At 36.9% G+C, this 23,999-nt stretch overlaps 1 protein-coding gene and 2 long non-coding RNA genes across 8 annotated transcripts in view; 2 read left to right on the top strand and 1 right to left on the bottom strand.

Moving 5' to 3' along the window:
• The window catches only part of LOC122886484, a 77,134-nt gene that overhangs the window by 34,491 nt on the left and 18,644 nt on the right, over positions 1-23,999 (top strand). The gene's annotated exons all lie outside the window — the stretch shown is intronic.
• Positions 7,399-23,999, bottom strand: part of LOC122886146 (E3 ubiquitin-protein ligase RNF123) — a 152,807-nt gene continuing 136,206 nt past the window's right edge. For all 4 annotated transcript variants that reach the window (XM_044218163.1, XM_044218138.1, XM_044218144.1 and 1 more), the window contains 2 exons: positions 16,115-16,200; positions 7,399-11,731 (listed from right to left, as the gene is read on the bottom strand). In XM_044218163.1, the coding sequence (XP_044074098.1) occupies positions 11,597-11,731; positions 16,115-16,200 (221 nt within the window). In that variant the 3' untranslated portion in view covers positions 7,399-11,596. The remainder of the gene's footprint in view (positions 11,732-16,114; positions 16,201-23,999) is intronic.
• Positions 11,738-14,215, top strand: LOC122886493. Its single transcript, XR_006380370.1, has 3 exons — positions 11,738-12,299; positions 12,345-12,444; positions 12,571-14,215. It is a non-coding gene; the product is annotated as an uncharacterized LOC122886493 (long non-coding RNA).

The raw sequence follows: 23,999 nt of genomic DNA, 5'->3' as shown, positions 1-23,999 counted from the left end.
TGTTTGTTTGTATATATGTGTATGTAAATATATGTATGTGTAAATATGTATGTCTGTATATATGTATATATTTGTTTATATGCATGTATGTATGTATGTGTAAATGTGTATATATGCTTTTATGTATGTGTGTATGTGTATATGTATGTCTGTAAGAATGTATGCATGTATTTATGCATGTCTGTATATATGTGTAAGTAAATGTATGTATGTTTAAATATGTATGTATATATTTGTATATATGCTTGTAAGTATGTATGTATGTATGTGTAAATATGTATATATGTATATATGCTTTTTTGTATGTATATATGTGTAAATATGTATGTATGTGTATGTATGTATGTATGTATGTGTATGTTTGTGTACATGTATAAATGTGTGTGAATATATGTATGTCAATATGTATTCATGTATGTATGTATGTGTGTGTTTATGCATGTGTTTGTATAAATGTGTATGAATAGATATTTATGTGTGTAAATATGTATGTATATGTGTGTTTATGTATATGTATGTATGCATGCATGTATATATTTATGTATGTATGTGTATATATACTTGTATGTATGTATGTATGTGTTTGTATATATGTGAATGTAAATATATGTATGTATGTTTAAAGATGTATGTCTAATGTATATACTGTATGTATATATTTGTATATATACTTGTATGTATGTAGTTGTAAATATGTATATATGTGTATATATGCTCGTAAATATGTATGTATGTATTTGAAAATTTGTATATATGTATATATGCTTGTATGTATGTATATATGTTTAAATATGTATGTATTTATGTATGTATGTTTGTGTACATGTATAAATGTGTGTGTATATATGTATGTATTTATATATGTATGTGAATATGTATTCATGTATGTATGTATGTTTGTGTTTATGCATGTATGTATGTATGTTTGTATATATGTGTATGTATATATATTTATGTGTGTGTATATATGTATGTATTTATATATGTATGTGAATATGTATTCATGTATGTGAGTATGTGTGTGTTTATGCATGTATGTTTGTATATATGTATGTATATATATTTGTGTGTGTAAATGTGTATGTATATGTGTGTTCATGTATATGTATGTATGCATGTATGTATATGTATGTATGCATGTATGTATATATTTATGTATGTATGTATATGTATATATAGTTGTATGTATGTATGTTTATATATGTGTATGTAAATATATGTATGTATGTTTAAATAGGTATGTATTTATGTATGTATGTTTGTGTATATGTATAAATGTGTGTGTATATATGTATGTATTTATATATGTATGTGAATATGTATTCATGTATGTATGTATGTGTGTGTTTATGCATGTATGTATGTATGTTTGTATATATGTGTATGTATAAATATATATGTGTGTGTATATATTTATGTATTTATATATGTATGTGAATATGTATTCATGTATGTGAGTATGTGTGTGTTTATGCATGTATGTTTGTATATATGTATGTATATATATTTGTGTGTGTAAATGTGTATGTATATATGTGTGTTCATGTATATGTATGTATGCATGTATGTATATGTATGTATGCATGTATGTATATATTTATGTATGTATGTATATGTATATATATAGTTGTATGTATGTATGTTTATATATGTGTATGTAAATATATGTATGTATGTTTAAATAGGTATGTATTTATGTATGTATGTTTGTGTATATGTATAAATGTGTGTGTATATATGTATGTATTTATATATGTATGTGAATATGTATTCATGTATGTATGTATGTGTGTGTTTATGCATGTATGTATGTATGTTTGTATATATGTGTATGTATAAATATATATGTGTGTGTATATATTTATGTATTTATATATGTATGTGAATATGTATTCATGTATGTGAGTATGTTTGTGTTTATGCATGTATGTTTGTATATATGTATGTATATATATTTGTGTGTGTAAATGTGTATGTATATGTGTGTTCATGTATATGTATGTATGCATGTATGTATATATTTATGTATGTATGTATATGTATATATAGTTGTATGTATGTATGTTTATATATGTGTATGTAAATATATGTATGTATGTTTAAATAGGTATATACACGTATATGTATCTATGTTGTATGTATGTATGTATAAATGTATGTTTATATTTATATATGCATGTATGTATATGTATGTATGAATGTATGTATATATTTATGTATGTATGTATGTATGTGTATATATAGTTGTATGTATGTATGTATGTATGTATGTTTGTATATATGTGTATGTAAATACATGTATGTATGTTTAAATATGTATGTCTATTTGTATATATGCTTGTATAAATGTATGTGTATATATGCATGTATGTATGTATATAAGTGTATGTGTATAAATGCATATATATGTATGTATGTGTGTATATTTATGTATGTATGTAAATATATATAAATGTGTATGTATGCATATATATGTACGTATGTGTATATGTATATATGTGTATATATGTATGTACTTATATATGCATGTATATATGTATGTATATACTATGTATATTTGCATGTATGAATGTATTTCTATATGTATATTTATATATATATGCATGTATGTAGTTATATATGTGCATGTATGCAAATATGTATGTATATAAGTGTACGTGTATATGTGCATGTATGTATGTATGATGTATGTATATTTATCTATGTTTTTATATATGTGTATGTATAGATATTTACGTGTGTAAATATGTATGTATATGTGTGTTTATAAATGTATGTATGCATGTATGTATATATTCATGTATGTATGTGTGTATGTATAGTTGTATGTGTAAATATGTATGTATGTGTATATATGTATGTATGTATATGTTTGTGTCCATGTATAAATGTGTGTATATATGTATGTCAATATGTTATCATTTATGTATGTTTGTGTTTATGCATGTATGTTTGTATATATGTGTATGTATAGATATTTATGTGTGTGTAAATATGTATGTATATGTGTGTTTATATGTATGTATGCATGTATGTATGCATATATGTATATTTTTATGTATGTATGTATGTATGTGTATATATACTTGTATGTATGTATGTTTGTATATATGTGTATGTAAATATATGTATGTATGTTTAAACATGTGTGTCTGCATGTATATACTGTATGTATATATTTGTATATATGCTTGTATGTATGTATGTGTAAATGTGTATATATGTGTATATATGCTTGTAAATATGTATGTATGTATGTGAATATTTGTATACATGTATATATGTATGCATGTATATATGTATGTATATTTGATGTATATATGCATGTATCAATGTATTTCTATATGTATATTTATATATATGCATGTATGTATTTACATATGTGTATATATGCATGTATGTATGTATGTGTTTAAATATATGTATATATATTTAAATATGAATGTCTGTTTGTATATGTGTATATGTGCTTGCATGTACAGTATGTATGTGTAAAAATGTTTGTATGTGTAAATATGTATGTATGTATATGTTTGTGTACATGTATAAATGTGTGTGTGTATATATGTATGTATTTACATATGTATGTGAATATGTATTCATGTATTTATGTATGTGTTTATGCATGTATGTATGTATGTTTGTATGTATGTGTATGTATATATATTTATGTGTGTATATATGTATGTATTTATATATGTATGTGAATATGTATTCATGTATGTGAGTATGTGTGTGTTTATGCATGTATAGTTGTATATATGTATGTATATATTTATGTGTGTGTAAATATGTATGTATATGTGTTTATGTATATGTATGTATGCATGTATGTATATGTATGCATGTATGTACATATTTATGTATGTATGTATATGTATATATAGTTGTATGTATGTATGTTTATATATGTGTATGTAAATATATGTATGTATGTTTAAATATGTATGTCTATATGTATATATGCTTGTATCAATGTATGTGTATATATGCATGTATGTATGTATATAAGTGTATGTGTATATATGTATATATATGTATGTATATGTGTATATGTATAAGTGTATGTGTATATATGCATGTGTGTATGTGTGTATGTATGTATGTATGTATGTATATTTATGTCTGTATGTTTTTATATATGTGTATGTTAATATATATATAAATGTGTATGTATGCATGTATATATGTACGTATGTGTATATGTATATATGTGTATATATGTATGTACGTATATATGCATGTATATATATGCATGTATATATGTATGTATATAATATGTATATATGCATGTATGAATGTATTTCTATATGTATATTTATATATATGCATGTATGTAGTTATATGTGTATATATGTTTGTATATATGTGTATGTAAATATATGTATGTATGTTTAAATATGTATGTCTGTTTGTATATGTGTATATATGCTTGTATGTATGTGTAAATATGTATATATGTGTATATATGTATACATGTACGTGTATATATGCATGTATGTATGTATATAAGTGTATGTGTATATATGCATGTATGTATAAGTGTATGTATGTATGCATGTATATATGTGTATATGTATTAATGTACTAATGTATTAACGTGTGTATGCATATATGTATGCATGTATGTATGTGTATATATACTTATATGTATGTATGTTTGTATATATGTGTATGTAAATATATGTATGAATGTTTAAATATGTATGTTTGTATATATGCATGTATGCATATATGTATTTATATAAGTGTACATGTATATGTGCATGTATGTATGTATGATGTATGTATATTGATGTATGTATGTTTGTATATATGTGTATGTATGCATGTATGTATATATTCATGTATGTATGTATGTTTGTGTTTATGCATGTATGTTTGTATATATGTGTATGTATAGATATTTATGTGTGTAAATATGTATGTATATGTGTGTTTATGTATACTTATGTGTGCATGTATGTATATATTTATGTAGGTATGTATGTGTATATATACTTGTATGTATGTATGTATGTTTGTATATATGTGTATGTAAATATATGTATGTATGTTTAAACATGTATGTCTGCATGTATATACTGTATGTATATATTTGTATATATGCTTGTATGTATGTATGTGTAAATGTGTATATATGTATTTATGCTTGTATGTATGTATGTACGTATATGTTTGTGTACATGTATAAATGTGTGTGTATATATGTATGTATTTAATAATGTATGTGAATATGTATTTATGTATGTATGTATGTGTGTGTTTATGCATGTATGTATGTATGTGTATGTATATACATTTATGTGTGTAAATATTTATGTATGTATGTATATATGTTTAAATATGTATGTATGTATTTATGTATATGTTTGTGTACATGTATAAATGTGTGTGTATATATGTATGTATTTATATATGTATGTGAATATGTATTCATGTACGTATGTGTTTATGCATGTATGTACTGTATGTATGTTTGTATATATGTGTATGTATATGTATTTATGTGTGTGTAAATATGTATGTATATGTATGTATACATGTATGTATATATTTATGTATGTATGTATGAGTGTATGTGTGTATATTTATAAGTGTGTGTATATATGTATTTCTATATATGCATGTTTGTATGTATGTATCTAAGTATGTATGTATGCATGTATGTATATTTATGTACGTATGTTTGTATATATGTGTATGTAAATATATGTATGTATGTTTAAACATGTATGTCTGCATGTATATAATGTATGTATATATTTGTATATATGCTTGTATGTATGTATGTGTAAATGTGTATATATGCTTGTAAATATGTATTTATGTATGTGAAAATTTGCATACATGTATATATGTATGCATGTATATATGTATGTATATTTGATGTATATATGCATGTATCAATGTATTTCTACATGTATATTTATATATATGCATGTATGTATTTACATATGTGTATATATGCATGTATGTATGTATATAAGTGTATGTGTATATATGCATGTGTGTATGTGTGTATGTATGTATATTTATGTATGTATGTTTTTATATATGTGTATGTATATGTGTGTTTATGCATATGTATGTATGCATGTATGTATATATACTTGTATGTATGTGTGTTTGTATATGTTTGTGTACATGTATAAATGTGTGTGTATATATGTATGTATTTAATAATGTATGTGAATATGTATTTATGCATGCATGTATGTATGTTTGTATATATGTGTATGTATATACATTTATGTGTGTGTAAATATTTATGTATGTATGTATATATGTTTAAATATGTATGTATGTATGTATTTATGTATGTGTATGTATGTATTTATGTATGTTTGTGTACATGTATAAATGTGTGTGTATATGTATGTATTTATATATGTATATGAATATGTATTCATGTACGTATGTATGTATGTGTTTATGCATGTATGTACTGTGTGTATGTTTGTATATATGTGTATGTATATATTTATGTATGTATGAATGTATGTGTGTATATCTATAAGTGTGTGTATATATGCATGTGTGTATGTATGTATGTATCCATGTATGTATATTTATGTACGTGTTTGTATATACGTGTATGTAAATAAATGTATGTATGTGTAAATATATATGTATATATTTGTAAGTATATATATGCATGTATGTATATGTATGTTTGTATATATAAGTGTGTATAAGTGTTTGTGTGTATATGTTTACGTGTATGTGTATATATGCATGTATGTATGTGTTTTTATGCATGTATATATGTATGCATGTATATATATTTGTATATGTATTAATGTGTGTGTATGCATGTATGTACGTATGTATATATGAATGCATATAAATTTGTGTGCATATATGTATGCATGTATATATGTATGTATGAATGTATTTCTATATGTATACTTATATATATGCATGTATGTATTTCTATGTGTATATATGCTTGTATGTAAGTATAATGTGTATGTATGTATGTAAATGTTTGTGTATATTTATGTGTGTGTGTATATATGTATTTATATATGTATGTGAATATGTATTAATGTATGTTTTTATATATGTGTATGTAAATATATGTATGTATGTGTGCATGTCTGTATATATGCATGTATGTATATTTACGTATGTATGTTTGTATATGTGTATGTAAACATACGTATGTATATATATATATGTGAGTATGTATGTACGTATAAATGTGTATATTTATATATGCATGTCTGTATATGTATGTTTGTATATATGTGTGTGTGTATATATAAATGTGTGTGTGTCTATATGTATGTACATATGTGTATATATATTCACACATTTGACATTAATTTTTTTACTCGAATCCCTTCCTGTCTTCATCCTCCCTCCAAAAAGAACAGCACACTCGGCCGGTCGTCGGTTTAGGATAAATAATTTAATGCAGTTACATTGTCAATATATGTGCACTCTCACTCACAAAGGAGAAATAGAAAGCAATAAGTCTGTCCATCCCCGGCATCTCCTCTTCCCTCCCTCAGCCCAGAATAAGATAAATGGGTAAACAGAAACAACAAATACAACAGTGTAAAACTGCTGAGTGCAGCCTTTAACATCCCTTCAGCAGCACCACGAAGCGCTCTGTAAACCTGCACAATAATCACTCTGTTCACGCAAATACATGCTTTGAATATAAGTACCGCTATCAGTTCATATAGTGAGGAACACACAGACATCAGCGAGGGCCCCGAGACCTCTGACAACATGCTCCACGTCCATCCACATTCCCCGTCAGACAGCCCTTTAATTTCACACTTTCTCACAAAACCTTTGAGTTGACATCTTTTTACTTTTCTCTGTAGGTCTCGAATATTAGGTGCATCATTCATCTGTCAGTGTAACACCAGATACACAGAAACGTTATGTCACCGGAGCTTCGCTCTTTGGGGCTTTGGAGGGCCAAAATTATTATTATTTTTACTTTTTTTGGACAATAAAAACTTGCACAGAAACAAATGTGAAACAAATCGCAGTTAATTTTCAAAAACACCAGAGAGAGAAATTAAAACAATCTGCGAAATGTTCCAAAGAAGTGAAATAATCCTAATGTGCTTTTTAGCTGTGTGAAAAAAAAATGCAACATTTCAAATACATTTACTCTAGCTGCAATATTATGGAGGATCATTTTACCCAGAATTAAAATTAAAATAGAAAACAAACCATTGTTCTATTGTAGTTGTCATTCAACGTGTAACTGAAAAGGAAAACCACAAAAAACATGCAAATACACAACAAATACATGAAAAAATGTAACAGAGAAAATGAACTAAGATAGAAAGTAATTTTGTTTTTTCTGCGTACTAAAATAATAGTATCTTTAATTTGAATTCTGGGCAGAATATCTATAAACCAGGCCATACTCCACTTTTTAAAGTAAAAAGGAAATTGATATTATGATTTACGTGCTGCGTGAAACATCACCTCAATATCCAATTTCCTTTTTATTTGTAATTTTATTTTTAATTTGATTGAGCCTTCACACTGCTAACAATAGTCAAACACATAGTTATCAGAAGCGTCTGAACATGCAGGAAATAAATGAATCCAAGTCGAGATTTGAAAGTTTGTCCTCAGACTCACATATTAGAAACTGACACTTTAGTGTGAAGCCAGTCAGGAAGGTTAAATCTGATGTGGGCTCAGTTTCCGGCTCAATGAAATGAAGTTTATACAGATACACATTCCCAAAGATCCCAATCATTTCAATGACAGCGATAACGGCCAGGTTTCTCCACGAGCCCATAATACGTTAGAGCCATCGCAGACAAAACGGTTCCTGTTAGCGTGAACTGTCCCTTTAGGTTGCAGAAAAGTACGGCAAGTCTCCGAATATTTATCTGAGTTACACAGTGGAAAGTTCAGGTGTATCAAAGCAGCTTCAACCAAATATCAATCAGGAATAGTTTAATATTTTGGGGAAAAATATGAAGCTACAGCTGGTTAACAGTTTTCCCTGTTTCCAGTCTTCATGCTAAGCTAAGCTAAGCTAACCAGCGGCTGGCTGTAGCTTCATATTTAGCGTTCAGACACTCAGCAAGCAAGAGAAGAAGAGTATTTCACAACAAGTTGAACTTTTGCTTTAAATAGAAACCAAGTTCATCACGTTTGTTTCTATCCAACAGCTTATGAGTGACTTTGCTTAGAGGGGGAGTGTGTGTGTGTGTGTGTGTGTGTGTGTGTATAAATGTGTGTTACAGTATTAAAAAGTCTGTTTTCTAAGTTACAATGGCTGTAAACCGACTCCCTGCACCCGTAATGTGTGTTACAGTACATTGGTGTGACAGTATTTGCCCACCTGTTCGTAGGGTCGTGGATGGATTATGAGACAAAGGCCCCCACCCCTCTTTCCCCCAGACTCAAAGAGACGCGTACAAACGTTTGTCCGATTGACCCTCTAACAAGAAATGTTAAATGTTAGTCAAGAGTCTCTGGTCCAGGGGCCCCCTGACCCCTCCGGGCCCCTGGGTCTGTAGCTGGTAGGCCCGTTCAGTAATCCATCCATAGGAAGGGTGAGGTATGAGTTTTTCCATTGTTCCCTGCCTGTGTGTCTTTGTGTTAGTGTGTGCACAGAGGTAAAGGTGATATGTGGTACACGCCTGCCATCCTGTGTGTGTGTGTGTGTGTGTGTGTGTGTGTGTACCTGGCTGACAGGTAGAGGTGACTTGTTGTGCTAATATGACAGCTAGTTCTCACACTCAAGGACGCTGCTGTCCTCCCACCGAGGACTTGACTTTTTATTGGGGAGTTGTTGGCTGCCTCAGTGTGTGTGTGTGTGTGTGTGTGTGTGTGTGTGTGTGTGTGTGTGTGTGTGTCCTGTCTGTCATCGGTCTACATGATGGCTGTTTTTTTTTTTCTGGGTAAGAAAAACCACCAGAAACTGTATTAATAATAGAAATCTGTGTGACTGCATCAACGCTACAGTACATACTGAAAACTCAGACTGGAATCTAAACCTTGGAACTGGTCTAGTCAGAGCACTGAACCCTAAAATCATCGCGGGTTTAAATCCAGCAGAAAGGTCTGAGATTTAACCCCGACTTGACAAACTGAGTTTTCTTTTCTCTTGTATTGGTGGGTTTTCCTCCCACAGCAAAGTCTTGCAGGTTCGGGGAATCAGACTCTAATGACCTGCAGCTGTGAATGCGTTTGCCTGTTAACTGAGTTCAGCTGGACAGACGCTGTACGTGTTTATTAATCTCACACTGCCTGTTTTAATCTTTCTGCTTCGACCGCTCAGACGTGGAGCTCACACTGAACAAACACTGAACGAACCCCCGAAAAAGTTTATCCAAACTGGACGGCCGCGTCCTCGAAAAGCAGCGTTACGAACTCTACTATGAAGTCAAAGTAAAATCAGACGGTTTGATATCAGGTTGTAAAATACTCCCGCAGTAATATTAAAGCAAGCCGACTACAGGAATAACGGATCTTTTGACAGCAGCCATGTTGGAAATCAGACCGCTGAACAGCGATCGTGGATCGATCAGATTAATCAGACGTCGTGACGTCAAACTAAACGTCAAACAACAAAGAATCCAGCAGAAGTTCGGAGTTAAAGTCGGGACTCGTCCGCACAGCGTCTGCCCGGCTGCAGACACGCGATCGCCTGCCGAACTGTTTTCACGTGTAGAAAGCCGACGGACTGAATACAGACAGGAAAATATCTGTAAGTGTGTAGCTTCGGCTGCAGAGTTAAACCTTACCGATATGTTGAGAGATTCAGTCGTATAAATCTGTACAAACCGAAACCTGAAACATCTGCAAGTGTTTTCCAACCTTAAGATGAAGCACGAAGTGTGAGCACTTCAAGCTGAAACGGATTTTTCCTCGTTTCACTTAAAAAAAAAAAAAAAAAAGCAAAAAATATTTGCACCTTTTGATGATCTTGTGACCCACTGCGGGGTCCTGGCCCACAGGTTGGGAACCACTGCTGTCAGATGACTTTACATTTACCAGATATGTAAATATGTGACCAACATGTCAGCATGACAGACTAATTAATATACTGTGTGTATTAATAAAAAGCACAACGGGAAAATGCTTCCAGTGCGAAGTTGTTGGTTTCTTCACTTCTAACTGCATCTTTTTATGTTTCAGCTCCTGAGAATCTCACACACGACTGGCACCGGTTAACTCGGCCGTCGTACGGTCACACTCCCCGTTTCAAACCAGAAATGAAGATAATAACATGACACACATTTGTGGCGCGGCTCCGTCCAGGTCATCTCGTCCAGGTCATCTCGTCCAGGTCACGTTACAGTTCCGAGGAGAATCAGCGTGCACGCAGAGCAGAGCTCTGAGAAATCTTTGGGTTCACTGATATGTGGTCTGATGTTCGACGGGTTGAGATGGCTGAGCGTTTGATACATCAGTCTTTTACACTTTTTCTTTTATGATCTTTACAGCTAACGTGTGCGTGTGTGTGTGTGTGTGTGTGTGTGTACTTGCTACATAGTGAGGACTGAAACACGTTTTTTTTACCTACAGAGTGAGGACATTTTGGCCGGTCCTCACAGCTAGAATTGGGTTAGGGAGAGCGTTATGTCGATGACGGTCCTCACAAAGACAGAAGTACGAGGCTGTGTGTGTGTGTTAGGAGGTGGCAGGCTTGCTGTAGTCTTCGACCCCGGTGATGGTGGCTTTGCAGAAGAAACAGTCCTTGTTGTTCATCAGATGCTGGTTGATACAGGCTCTATACAAAGAACAGAGAGGGAAACATGGAGGTCAGAACAGTCACCGTCACTGCTGTCCTCCGGTCTGAGAGACGAAAACATGTCATCTGTCGACTACACAGATGTAGCACATATTTATTTTGTCCTCTTTTCCTCTCATTCACCTCAAACTAAGAAATGTATGAAACTCGTTTAGTGTAATTTATTATACTACACATTTATTCCTTTTACTGAACCAGCGTCTGTGAGAGTCAGCGGTATGCTGCAGGTGTTTGCGGTATGCTGCAGGTGTTAGCGGTATGCTGCAGGTGTTAGCGGTATGCTGCAGGTGTCAGCGGTATGCTGCAGGTGTTAGCGGTATGCTGCAGGTGTTAGCGGTATGCTGCAGGTGTTAGCGGTATGCTGCAGGTGTCAGCGGTATGCTGCAGGTGTTAGCGGTATGCTGCAGGTGTCCGCGGTATGCTGCAGGTGTTCGCGGTATGCTGCAGGTGTTAGCGGTATGCTGCAGGTGTTAGCGGTATGCTGCAGGTGTTAGCGGTATGCTGCAGGTGTTAGCGGTATGCTGCAGGTGTTAGCGGTATGCTGCAGGTGTTAGCGGTGTTGCGGCAGGTGTTAGCGCGCTGCATGCTGCAGGTGTTAGCGGTATGCTGCAGGTGTTAGCGGTATGCTGCAGGTGTTAGCGGTATGCTGCAGGTGTTAGCGGTATGCTGCAGGTGTTTGCGGTATGCTGCAGGTGTTAGCGGTATGCTGCAGGTGTTTAGCGGTATGCTGCAGGTGTTTGCGGTATGCTGCAGGTGTTTGCGGTATGCTGCAGGTGTTTGCGCAGGTGTTAGCTGCAGGTGTTTGCGGTATGCTGCAGGTGTTTGCGGTATGCTGCAGGTGTTTGCGGTATGCTGCAGGTGTTGGATTTTGTTACCTTTGGACAGCTAGCATGTATTTCTGACTTGCTGTAGAAAAGGTGACAGAACTGAAATATGGTTTATTTTGAATCTGAAACTCTTTAAAACTGAACCTCATTAAAGTAGCTTAAAGGTTATATTGATATTTTTATGTATTCAAATACTTAAAAAAACATTCACAGACCTTTTTAAAAAACTTTGAAGGGTCCAAATGAATGATTTGTTTATCTCTGCGTCTGACTTTGCTTCCTGCTTCTAACAAGGCCTGTGAGCCAATAGTATAACGGCGTTGGTATCACGTGGTATAGCTGCCAGTTAGTGAGGAGAAATCAGACACTGACGTTAGCACATAGTAGCAACCTTAGCTCAATAGTCTTAATTTCAGTTCTGCATATTTAAACAAGATAAACAACAACTTTCCGACAGCCATAGTCCTTAAAACCTAAACTAACGTGTTGTCACCGGTTAGATTGTCAAAATGAGAAAAAGAACAGCTTCAGTCCCCGAGGAGCTACGTTAGCATTAGTGACGGTTGCGTCCAGTTAGCTAACGTTATAGTTCCCTCAAACAATGTACCGTTATAACGAAGGTGCGTATCAGAGGGGATTTAGAGGTGGGCCAGGGTCCGACATAACCGACGGCCCGGGCCCAGTACAGGGCAAGTCGGCTGACCAGTCACTGGTCCGTCCGGGCCGGTGGCGGACTGGTCCGCTTATGAAAACAGTCGCTCTTCTTTATGAACGGTAAAAAAGTAAATCTACTGTAATTGCTATAAGAACTACATTTAATTTTAAATTTGGTTTACACACAGTCCGTAAACCTCGTATCTTTTCAGTAAATGTCCTAAAGGGAGGCATCTCCCCCATTTCCCCTACTTTCTGGTTAAAGCATGTGCTTCTTCAACTACGAGGCGACCTCGCTGCCTAATGGAGCAGTAAAGGAGGTAAAGAGAGAATTAAAGTAGAGGGAAAGTGTGAGAGGGTCCTTGTAGTTCAGAGAAACAGACACATCAGCCTTGGAGGTGATTAGAATCAGCTCGGGTCTTCTCCTCGTGACAGCGCTCTCAATCAGCACCAGAATAATCCATACAACTGCTGAGTTGGCGTGCCAGCTAAGCTAAATCAAGCGCACCTCCGGGATAACATGAAATATGTATTGAGGTATGAATTGGACCAAGGTCTGCTGCCCACAGAGGTTTTCAGCCACAATCAGCAGTTACCACACAGCTGACTCACACACACCTATATGTATGTATAAGCTAATTATATAGCAAATATACAGTATAGTGTGTGTGTGTACATATATTCTGATGATGCATTTATACATGATGTTTTTTATATTTGTGTGTTTGACGTGTTTCTCTGTTTCAGGGATTGATTTTAAATGAACAAACAGCCCACACACAGTGTGTGTGTGTGTGTGTGTGTGTGTGTGTGTGTGTGTGTGTGTCAGTCAGCTGTTGGGATCGATGAGGCCTTCAGGTGAACGAAGCACCGTCAGCTCAAAGGCTGAGAGGAGGAGAGAGACCAGCTTGAAAGGAAACATTTAGGATGAATCTCACATATTATTTTATAATACAATGAACAATAAACATGTCCTTTCTTATTTTTCCTGTACCATTTGCTTTAACACAAGTACTTCAGATGTGTATCGTGTAGGGATGTCAATGATTAATCAGTTAATCGATATATTGAACATATTAACCGACAACAGAGAGGTGAGGGCGTACGTGGAACGATCGTTTGAAAAAGGAGAAATTGTGATTTGATTAAAAATAATGAGTCCACATATTGAGTCTGCTAACACCTGAACACAACGTGTTGTGTTTGAGTGAAAACTAGAATCGAAAACAACGTAAAACTAGTCAGCAAGCGAGCGGAGAAAGTGGTCCTGTCAGTCAAAGAAGGTTACTGCAAACGTGCCTGTTCAGAATTACTCGTGATGTGAATCCAAACTCACACTCAAGACAACAAAACGGTTTTTAGTCATTGGAAATGTGACAGTTCGGATAATCCGTACTTCATTTGTAATTAAATACGTAAAACTGTTTTGTTTTAATTCTGTGTTCATTCAATTCAATTCATTCAATATATGAAAGTATATTATTGTAATGTTCCAGATGTATATAATATAAAAATAATACATTATTTTGAAATCACATTCCTCTGTTATAGAGTTCTCTATTTTTATACTATAATATTGTGTTTGTTTATTTTTAACTCGCTGGCTGTCAAGTAAAATGTTCACACATGCGTGGTACGAATCGGGCAGAAGTAAGTACGCACATGTGCAGAACGGGTCAGGCGGCTGGTGTTGGCACAGATCGGGCACTGTGTCAGGTTCTTTATAACTTTAGTAAATCTCTTATTACATAATAGTGAACAATTGAATTTCCAATGATTAAAAACCATTTTGTTATCTTGATTTGAAAGATTTAGTTTTAGTATTTTGAACAGGCACATTTGCAGTAACCTTCTGTGACTGACAGGACCTATTTTGCACATGTGCAGAACGGATCGGGCAGCCGGTACGGATCGGGCGCTGACAGAGAGGTCTAAATAGTTAGCTAAAAGTAATGGACAAACAGTTTAAACAGTTAGCTAAAAGTAACGGACAATCAGTTTCAATAGTTAGCTAAAAGTAACGGACAATCAGTTTCAATAGTTAGCGAAAAGTAACGGACAAACAGTTTGAACAGTTAGCTAAAAGTAACGGACAATCAGTTTCAATAGTTAGCTAAAAGTAACGGACAATCAGTTTCAATAGTTAGCTAAAAGTAACGGACAATCAGTTTCAATAGTTAGCTAAAAACAAACAGTTTCAATAGTTAGCTAAAAACAAACAGTTTAAACAGTTAGCTAAAAGTAATTGACAGTCTAAATTGTTAGCCTCGGCCACTAGTAGTACAAACACTTAAAGTTCAATTGTATGAAAACATTATTGTAACAACATCCACATATATTTAAGAGAGTTAAATGACATCAAGTCAAACACATCTGGAACATGATGGGTGGTGCTGACGAGGGGGTAGAGCTCATTTCCCTGTTCTAAGCGACATCCGCGCCAAAATGGAGTCGCAGCACTGACATTTTAAGTGAAATTTTGTCATTATAATCTAAATTATGTTTATTTAATTCATTGCTCATATACATCACTTGCTTGGATTTTATGGCGATTATGGCGCAGGCCAGTACTTGTAGTTTAAAAACGATTATGGAAAAACGTGCACTTTGTGTTATGTCACTTTTTTAAATAATTAACTGTCGTCCAATAATCGATTAAGTGAAGTGTTAAACACATTTCCTTTAACTTTCAATGTCAGTTTCTTCAACGCTAGTGAAGAGGAAAGATTACTGCATGAAAAAAGGAATTCATTGATCATATTTGAAAACAGGTTGGGCCCAGACGGACGGAGTGAGGAGGCTGGAGGTGTATCTGTGTGTGGGCTGCTACAGGTGAAAGAGCCGCTGTGTTGCTGGTGTATCTGTGTGTGTGTGGACTCACTTGCAGGACTTGTGGGAGCAGGGCTTGAAGATGGCAGAGATGGGGTGAGCGTAGCAGATGGGGCAGAGGTCTTCTTCGCAGGTCGGCTACGACGGAGAAAGAAAACTGGTTATTCTGAGTTTGTGAGGACATCCGTGTCTCCTCTGTGGCCATTCTCCAGCTTTTTGTCAACCTGTTATAATAATAAAGGAGCAGTTCAACATTTAGTGAAATCCTCTTCTCTTTCTTGCTGCTTAGCTTAGCTTAGCATAAACAGTGGAAACTGTCTTTATGCTAAGCTAAGCGGCTGCTGGCTGTAGCTTCATGGTGAACATTGCTTTAACCGTCTGAGTACTGACCTTTTTCTGCTGCCACTCTGAACAAAATCAGCCACGTTGTTTTCAATACCTCCACCTTTCACAGGACTAACACCACAACTGACTTCCCTATTAGCATCTTTAGCCCCAGTGCATCATGGGACGTCTGAGTTAACACCACAGGTGCCGAGGGAAACACATTTCTGGAGGAACATCACCATCACACCCACTCCTCACACTCACAGCCTTTTCCTGCACTTTTCATCCCATCTGTTCACTTCATATGTTTTCACCTCACAACCTTTCTTCACTTTCAGCCCCCCCCTCGTCTTCCCTCCCCCCTCGTCTTCCCTCCCTCCTCGTCTTCCCTCCCCCCTCGTCTTCCCTCCCCCCTCGTCTTCCCTCCCTCCTCGTCTTCCCTCCCCCCTCGTCTTTCCTCCCCCCTCGTCTTCCCTCCCCTCTGATGTGTGTTTATGTGCTACTATATATCAATTCCTTATTCTATTGTCTTTTATATGTATGTTATGGCACAATTAAAGGACATGGAGGTCAAGAATTTCATGTGCTTGTATTTGAACATATGAAACTTGGTGAGTTTCGGGGTTTAAGGTCCAGGCTGTTCCCAGTTAGCTCTGTGTTGTATGTGATGGCTGTTGATGAGGACTGGCTCCCTTGTAGGCGCTCTGTTTTTCTTCTCGCATACATCGGTTGTGGCTGTTTTGCTATTCGACCTGTCCGTGCCGTATTTGAGCGATAAACTAGAGAATATAGTCCTTCACTCTGCAGAGGATACTGTGCCCGGCTTTAGTCGGCCGCATTGTATCATACTGTGATCATTAACTGATTTATATTTATATATACCAGATGTGCTGACACAAAGCTAGTAGGCTTGCAGCTTGCAGCTACGAATGTTTCTTTGCACCACAGTCACAGTCCCCACCGCCCCACACCCACAGAAATGCACGACAGAGACTTGCTGTCTGCGTCCCATAACGGCTTTGTGGCTAGCACTTAGCATGTGGGACCCGACAGCGTTGATCCCCATCGAGGCGACACTTATCGCCTTCCCACGCGCAGAGTACGATCCCAGTTATTCCCAGAGACCTCAGCCATGGTTCAACGTCCTCCAACCATTTGTCTGAAAACCTGCATTTGCCCATTAGCTAGGCAGTTTAGCAGCCGGGCGTAAAGGGACCTGTCAGTGAGCGCGCTAACGGTTGTTCCTTTCAGATGACGTCGAATCGAACAGGATTCTATAAATAAACTACACACAATCCCACTACGCGCCAAGCAATGATTAAATCCACACAAACTTTAACACTCAACCTCTTTGGACGGTCTAGGAAGCTGGTATGGTGGTTGCAACTATTTCTCAGACAAGTCTTTTTCTGTTTCGATCTGTTCGAAGTGAACACTGCAAAGGATTTGGCCGAATAAAAGAGGCTTAAAATGCGTTCACCTTTGTGACTTCAAACGCCAGAAAACAAAGTCATTGTAGTTTTAGAAATCCCTTTAAATTAGAATCACCCACCGTGAAAGGACTTACAGAGACTTCGAAGCAAATTGAAAACAAGCTACAAAATGTATTACCTCAGAAAATGGTGTTAAAGAGCGTTTCGTGCTTTTTAAGGCCCCGCCGACCCCCTGTATAAATGTTAGAGTTGTATCATTCATAGATCACTACAACATCATCTGTATATCTCAGAACCATCCAAAGGTGAAAGGGTTCGAAAACTTTAGGTAAATGACTACACATGACAACTGCTCTTAAGTTTCTTATACTAATAAAGTCTAATTACATGTTTGTTTGCTACCTGACTTTATTAATTAATTAATTTATTGTTGACTCTATTAATCCAACCAGACAAGTTGATTAAGTACCTGAATCAGACCAAAGCCCAATTAAAACATGACATTAATTAGAAGTTCATCTTTCAGTCTCGGGCTGCAACTAACGACTGTTTCTATTATCACTGAATCTTTTAAAGTCTTTTTTAATAACTCTACAGTCCAAGATAAAGTCTCCACGTCTTGTTCTGTCGGACCACCAGTCCAGAAGACATTCAGTTTACTGTGATAGAAAACAGAGAAAAGCAGAAATGTCTCACGCCGGAGAAACTGGAAACAAATGTTTTCATCAAGAAACAATTAATCTATTATCAAAACTTATTGTGTCGATCAACTAATTGATTAATCGACTAATCGTTTCAGCCTTATTTCAGTCCTTTGGGAGACGAAGTTTGTAAAGCAAATATCCAAAAGGCTCGTCTTATTTTGAGTAATAACCACGATGTCATCCCCTAGGTGGCGCTGTAACTCGCTCAACACCACGTCATGTTACAGCAAGTGTTTGATTGCTGTTTGCCAACGCAGGCGAGGCCACAAGACAACGCATCACAAAGCCTGTTTACGTTAATGTTCCTCACGGCTTCATTCGGGCGCGACGGGATATTCTCCGACAGACACAACGCTCGCTGATATTTGGCACCTGGAGCGCGAGTGACACTCACCCCGACTTCTCCAGTGAATCCACTGACAGATTTTCAAACCTGCTGACGGAGCACAAACGCTGACTGACAGGACGGTAAGTTGGGACTCTCGTGCTGCATGTGAAGAGTTTTACTGGATATTCATTTATTATTTATTTATTAAACTGATCTGAGATCTGATCTGAGAGCGACACGTTAGGTCAGATTAATGTAACGAGGTTCAGGCTTTAAGATTTCGGATTCTCTGCTTTTCTACCATCACAATTAGGGCCGCACAATTCATCGAAATATTATCGACATCGCAATGTGGCCAAGTGCAATATCCAAATCGCAGAAGCTGCAGTTTTCTGATGAAGGTGAGATGTGAGACAAAGCAGCGTTACGATGACCTGCTGCATGAGATGTGAGACAAAGCAGCGTTACGATGACCTGCTGCAGAGCAGCAGCGACACCGCGGCCGACAGACGGAAACATGTCTGTTTGGTACCGACCAAACAAATGTCACATCATCAGGATCTGAATAGTGTTTTCAGCGAAAAGGAAAACTGTGATGCACAAATGATCATTCCCACTAACCGTGAATCAGAACGCCATCGCCTGTCTCTCTCCTCGCCTGTCTCAGACGACTGAACGAGGACGAACAGAGATTCAGTCGCGTCTCTTAAACATGTTTAACCAGCTGTCATTAACAAGCTGCTGCTGATGAAATCATTATTTTATAATCACAACGGCGTCTGACAAAAATCTACAGTAATCCAGGTTAATGAGATCGGCCGTGATCGTCTGTACTGACATTTAAAATGATCGATGGCAGAGAAAGTGAGAGGCGACCCTCACTGAGCAGCTTTTATTTTGAAAAGCTCTTTATTCTGGACGGAGCTGAAACAGAGAGATGTAGCTGGCTTCATGTGTTCACACTCGCAGTGAGCAGAAGAGAAGATCAAACACTAATGTTGCTGCTGCTCGTATCAGTAACGCTGCCAACATGTTTACTCTGCTTCATTTAGTTATTGTTCACAGGATTGACCTCTTCTCGAGCTGACGAGTCTTTACATTTGAACAAACACACAAAAACAGACGCAGAAATGTTTTAAACCAGTTGGTTTCCTCCTCAAGTGTCTTCTATAATTAAGATCCATAAACTGGAAAACATAGCTCAGCCGATTAGTAGACATATCGAAGATTAATCAGAAATATTTCTGATAATCAAAAATTCATTGGTTGCAGCTTCTCATATGTGAAGATTTGCTGTTTTTCTCGGTCTCATAAAGTGAACATCTTTGGGTTTTGGAAGACGTCATTTTCACTATTTTATGACAAACAAACAATCAGCAGGGTGATTGATGATGAAAATAAATTGGATTCAGAATTCATTTTGAAATGATTAACTCCGCTCGTCTGCCTCCTCCTCCTCCTGCATCAGCACACTGATAGCTTCTCCTGCACTGATTCCTCCACCTCTTCATCTTCAATTATTTCTGCACCTGCATTTTACACCAGCCTTTCCCTCCCACGTCCTCCTCCTCGCTCCGATATCCTCCTGATATTTCCCTCAGCAGCTGTCACTCTGCCCACCTCCTCCACCAGCACTGCTACACCGAGGCCATCGTGAAAAACTAACATGAACGTAGCTTCGACATGTCGGCATGTATAATGCGACTACGAAGTCTGTGTTACGGCATCAGATCTTGTGTAAGGGTCTTCGAAAGCGACGCGGGTTTGTCTGTATTCGGCTGCTTCTGTTTCCCTTTGAACGCTGAGGTCTGAACTTTTTGCCAGACAGCACTTTGTATCACAGCTGTTTAATTAAGATTCATCGGACCACAGACGGTTTTCTGACAACAGCCTCCAGGTGAGTGTAGTGACATTTAAACAGAGAGGAGTCCGTCCCGGACCGAGTGACAGATTCATGAACGTCAGAGTGAATCTGTGAACGCAGAGTCAAATGAGAGTTTTTCACATTTACACTCTGTGTGCAGAGATGCTGCACACGACAGCTTTCAGTGCCACTGTTAGGAGCTCGTCTGTAAAACCTAAGTGTGATAATAAATCTCTCTGTCCTGTTCGTGTTTCCTGTCTGTCCTTCCTCCGTCACGTCACCGACTCGTCAGGGTCCAAACTGAAACTTTAACTTCCTTCCTCCCTCCTTTTCGTTACATCTTAAACCTGTTTTTGTCTCAGACTTTATGAGATAACGGAAACATGTCGTCTGAAGCTTTGAGGGCCTCATCAACCTTCAAACTGCAGAAACACAACACACTAACCCTAACCCTGAACCTGCAGACCAGAAGCCTGTCCATGAAAGAGCATATTTATATCTATCTATCTATATCTCTCTATATATATATATATCTATATATCTCTATATCTATATATATATATATATCTATATATATATATATCTCTATATCTCTCTCTCTCTCTCTCTCTATATATATATATATATATATATATATATATATATATATATATATATATATATATCTATATATATATATATCTCTCTCTCTATATATATATATATATATATATATATCTATATATATCTCTATATCTATATATATATATATATATATCTATATCTATATCTATATATATATCTATATCTATATATATATATATATATATATATATATATATATATATATATATCTATATATATCTCTATATCTATATATATCTATATATATATCTATATCTATATATATATATACACACACACATGTGTGTGTGTGTGTGTGTGTGTGTGTGTGTGTGTGTGTGTGTGTTTGTCCACGTGTGTGTGTGTGTGTGTGTGTGTGTGTGTGTGTGTGTGTGTGTGTGTGTGTGTGTGTGTGTGTGTGTGTGTGTGTGTGTGTGTGTGTGTGTGTGTGTGTGTGTGTGTGTGTGTGTGTGTGTGTGTGTGTGTGTGTGAGTGTGTGTGTGTGTGTGTGTGTGTGTGTGTGTGTGTGTGTGTGTGTGTGTGTGTGCGCTGCAGGAACGGTCTTGTCAACTTGTGATAAGTGACCTTTGTGCGAGTCTGAGAGCCTGTGGGAATTTCTAATTTCCAAACCAAACGTGTGTGTGTGTGTGTGTGTGTGTGTGTGTGTGTGTGTGTGTGTGTGTGTGCAAACTGTCCCCTGTGGTCAGTGCTGAGTTAATGGACGACAAATGATCATCATTAGTATAGAAAAGGACGATGGGGGAGTCTGGGGGGCGACGGAGAGTGAAAAATTAAAAGCTGTAAACACCTGGGAGGATCAATGGACGACAGACTGCAGACAAACAAGATCCAGCTAGTAGAGCACATTAAGACTCTGTGTCCGACCCGTTCAGGTTACCGACCCCCCCCCAGTAATAATTAAGGCCACGATGCTCCTGTTTCTCTGTGGACTGGATCTCCTCCTGTAGTTTAAAGTGGATTTCTGAGCTGATGAAATGCAGAAGGAAAAAACTCCAGCGTGAAATTTGACTTTAGTGTGGAAATGGAGGAAATCAACACGCTGACACCCACACACCAACATGACGACAGAAAACACTAAAGCCATCAGAAGAACCCGTAACAGCTCATCAGACGGTCTGCTGTGATGTCAGCTGCAGGTCGGTGCTGCTGGTCTCTACAGACACGTCTGTTAGCCTGTCTGTGTTCACATGTAGTCAGACTGTCCCGTCAGAGCAGCCCGAACCAGCAGTCAGCAGCTCCTGTCTGCAGTGGACCCGTGTACGGACAGACAGCTGTCTCTGGATCACTGTGAGACTGAAGGGAACTTAGAAACAGCAGGATTCTCAGGCAGGTTCTGCAGCGTCTTTCTTCTCTGGTGTCTCAGCTGGTTTATGAGGTTTATTCTGGACGGACGTCGGAGACGATGACGTCCTCTGGACGTGTGAGTCTCACTGAACGACTCGATGTGAGTTTCATGTCTGTGAGTTCAGGTCTGACGGAGTTAGGACTCTGAGAAGGAGGGAGGTTTCTGACTCAAATCCACCTCCTGCAGTATCTTTGCCTCCCTTCAGCTCTCCGGCGCCCCCCTGAGGAGGCTGCAGTCTTTGTCCTGCTGCATGTCCATGTCTGTTACTGTACTGTCTATAATAACACCAGGGTTCAAATGTCGGCCTGAACGATGAGTTAAATCACAGAGGAGGTGTCCTTCATTTCAAACAGCCACATTTATAAGTGCAGCGATAAAACAATGTAATTGCTATAAAAGCTGCCCTTTGCGGTCTCACACCTTTTCTCTTCGCTTCACGTTCACGCACAAACTGTACGACACTTTGCATCGGCAGCAATGTTCTCATCGCAGGCAAATATAAATATAAGCCGAGAGAGAGAGAGATGACTAAAGAGCAGTCACAGCTGAGTTCAGAGAGACTGCCGAGTGCAGGAATAAAATAAATATCACACGGCAAGCTGTCACATGCAGCAAAGAGAAAGCGAGGGAGGTCAGTATTAATGTGTGTGTGCTCGCCCCGCAGGCCACATACACGAGTCCTGACGGCAGACGGTTTGAGAGAAGGGGGGTCCAGAGGGGGACGGGGGGGATGTGATCGGTGAAGGCGCTCTGGGAGCCACCGATCGCCTGAATCCTGAAATACCAGCGCGGAGAGGAAAATGTGTCTGGTCTCGGGCGAGCCGAAGGAAGCCAAAAATAAAAAAGCGTGGCAGCTTGTGAAGGAGAGAAGGGCAAACATCAACAGCATGGGTGAAGGGAAAAAACAGGGGGACAGATGACGGGGGATTATAATGATAAGAAGGGGAGGAGGGCGTTTCAAAGAAGGAATCATACCAGGACGGGGGCTGCAACTAATCTGCTTATCCTTCAGCCTCTCAATTTTCTCTCATAATAGCTTAAAAAATGTCCAAAAACAGTGAAAAATGCCCATCACAAGTTTTCCAAGGCGACGTCATCAAATGTCTTACTTTATCCGACCAACGGTCCACAACTCAACTGTGACTATAAAACAACAGACAAGTCCAAATCCTCATACTTGTCACGCTTTGCTCGATAAATGATCGATAAAGTAAACTGATGATTTCTCTTCTCTCTGAACGTTTCCTTGGTAACGTACAAGTCTACAGCGACGCTAGCAGCTCTGTGACACTTCCTGAAGGCTCAGTGGCGC

Source organism: Siniperca chuatsi, linkage group LG2, assembly GCF_020085105.1.
Source record: "Siniperca chuatsi isolate FFG_IHB_CAS linkage group LG2, ASM2008510v1, whole genome shotgun sequence".
Taxonomy (NCBI): domain Eukaryota; kingdom Metazoa; phylum Chordata; class Actinopteri; order Centrarchiformes; family Sinipercidae; genus Siniperca; species Siniperca chuatsi.
The sequence above is the reverse complement of the archived record's forward strand: the minus strand, read 5'-3'. Positions and strand labels throughout refer to the sequence as shown.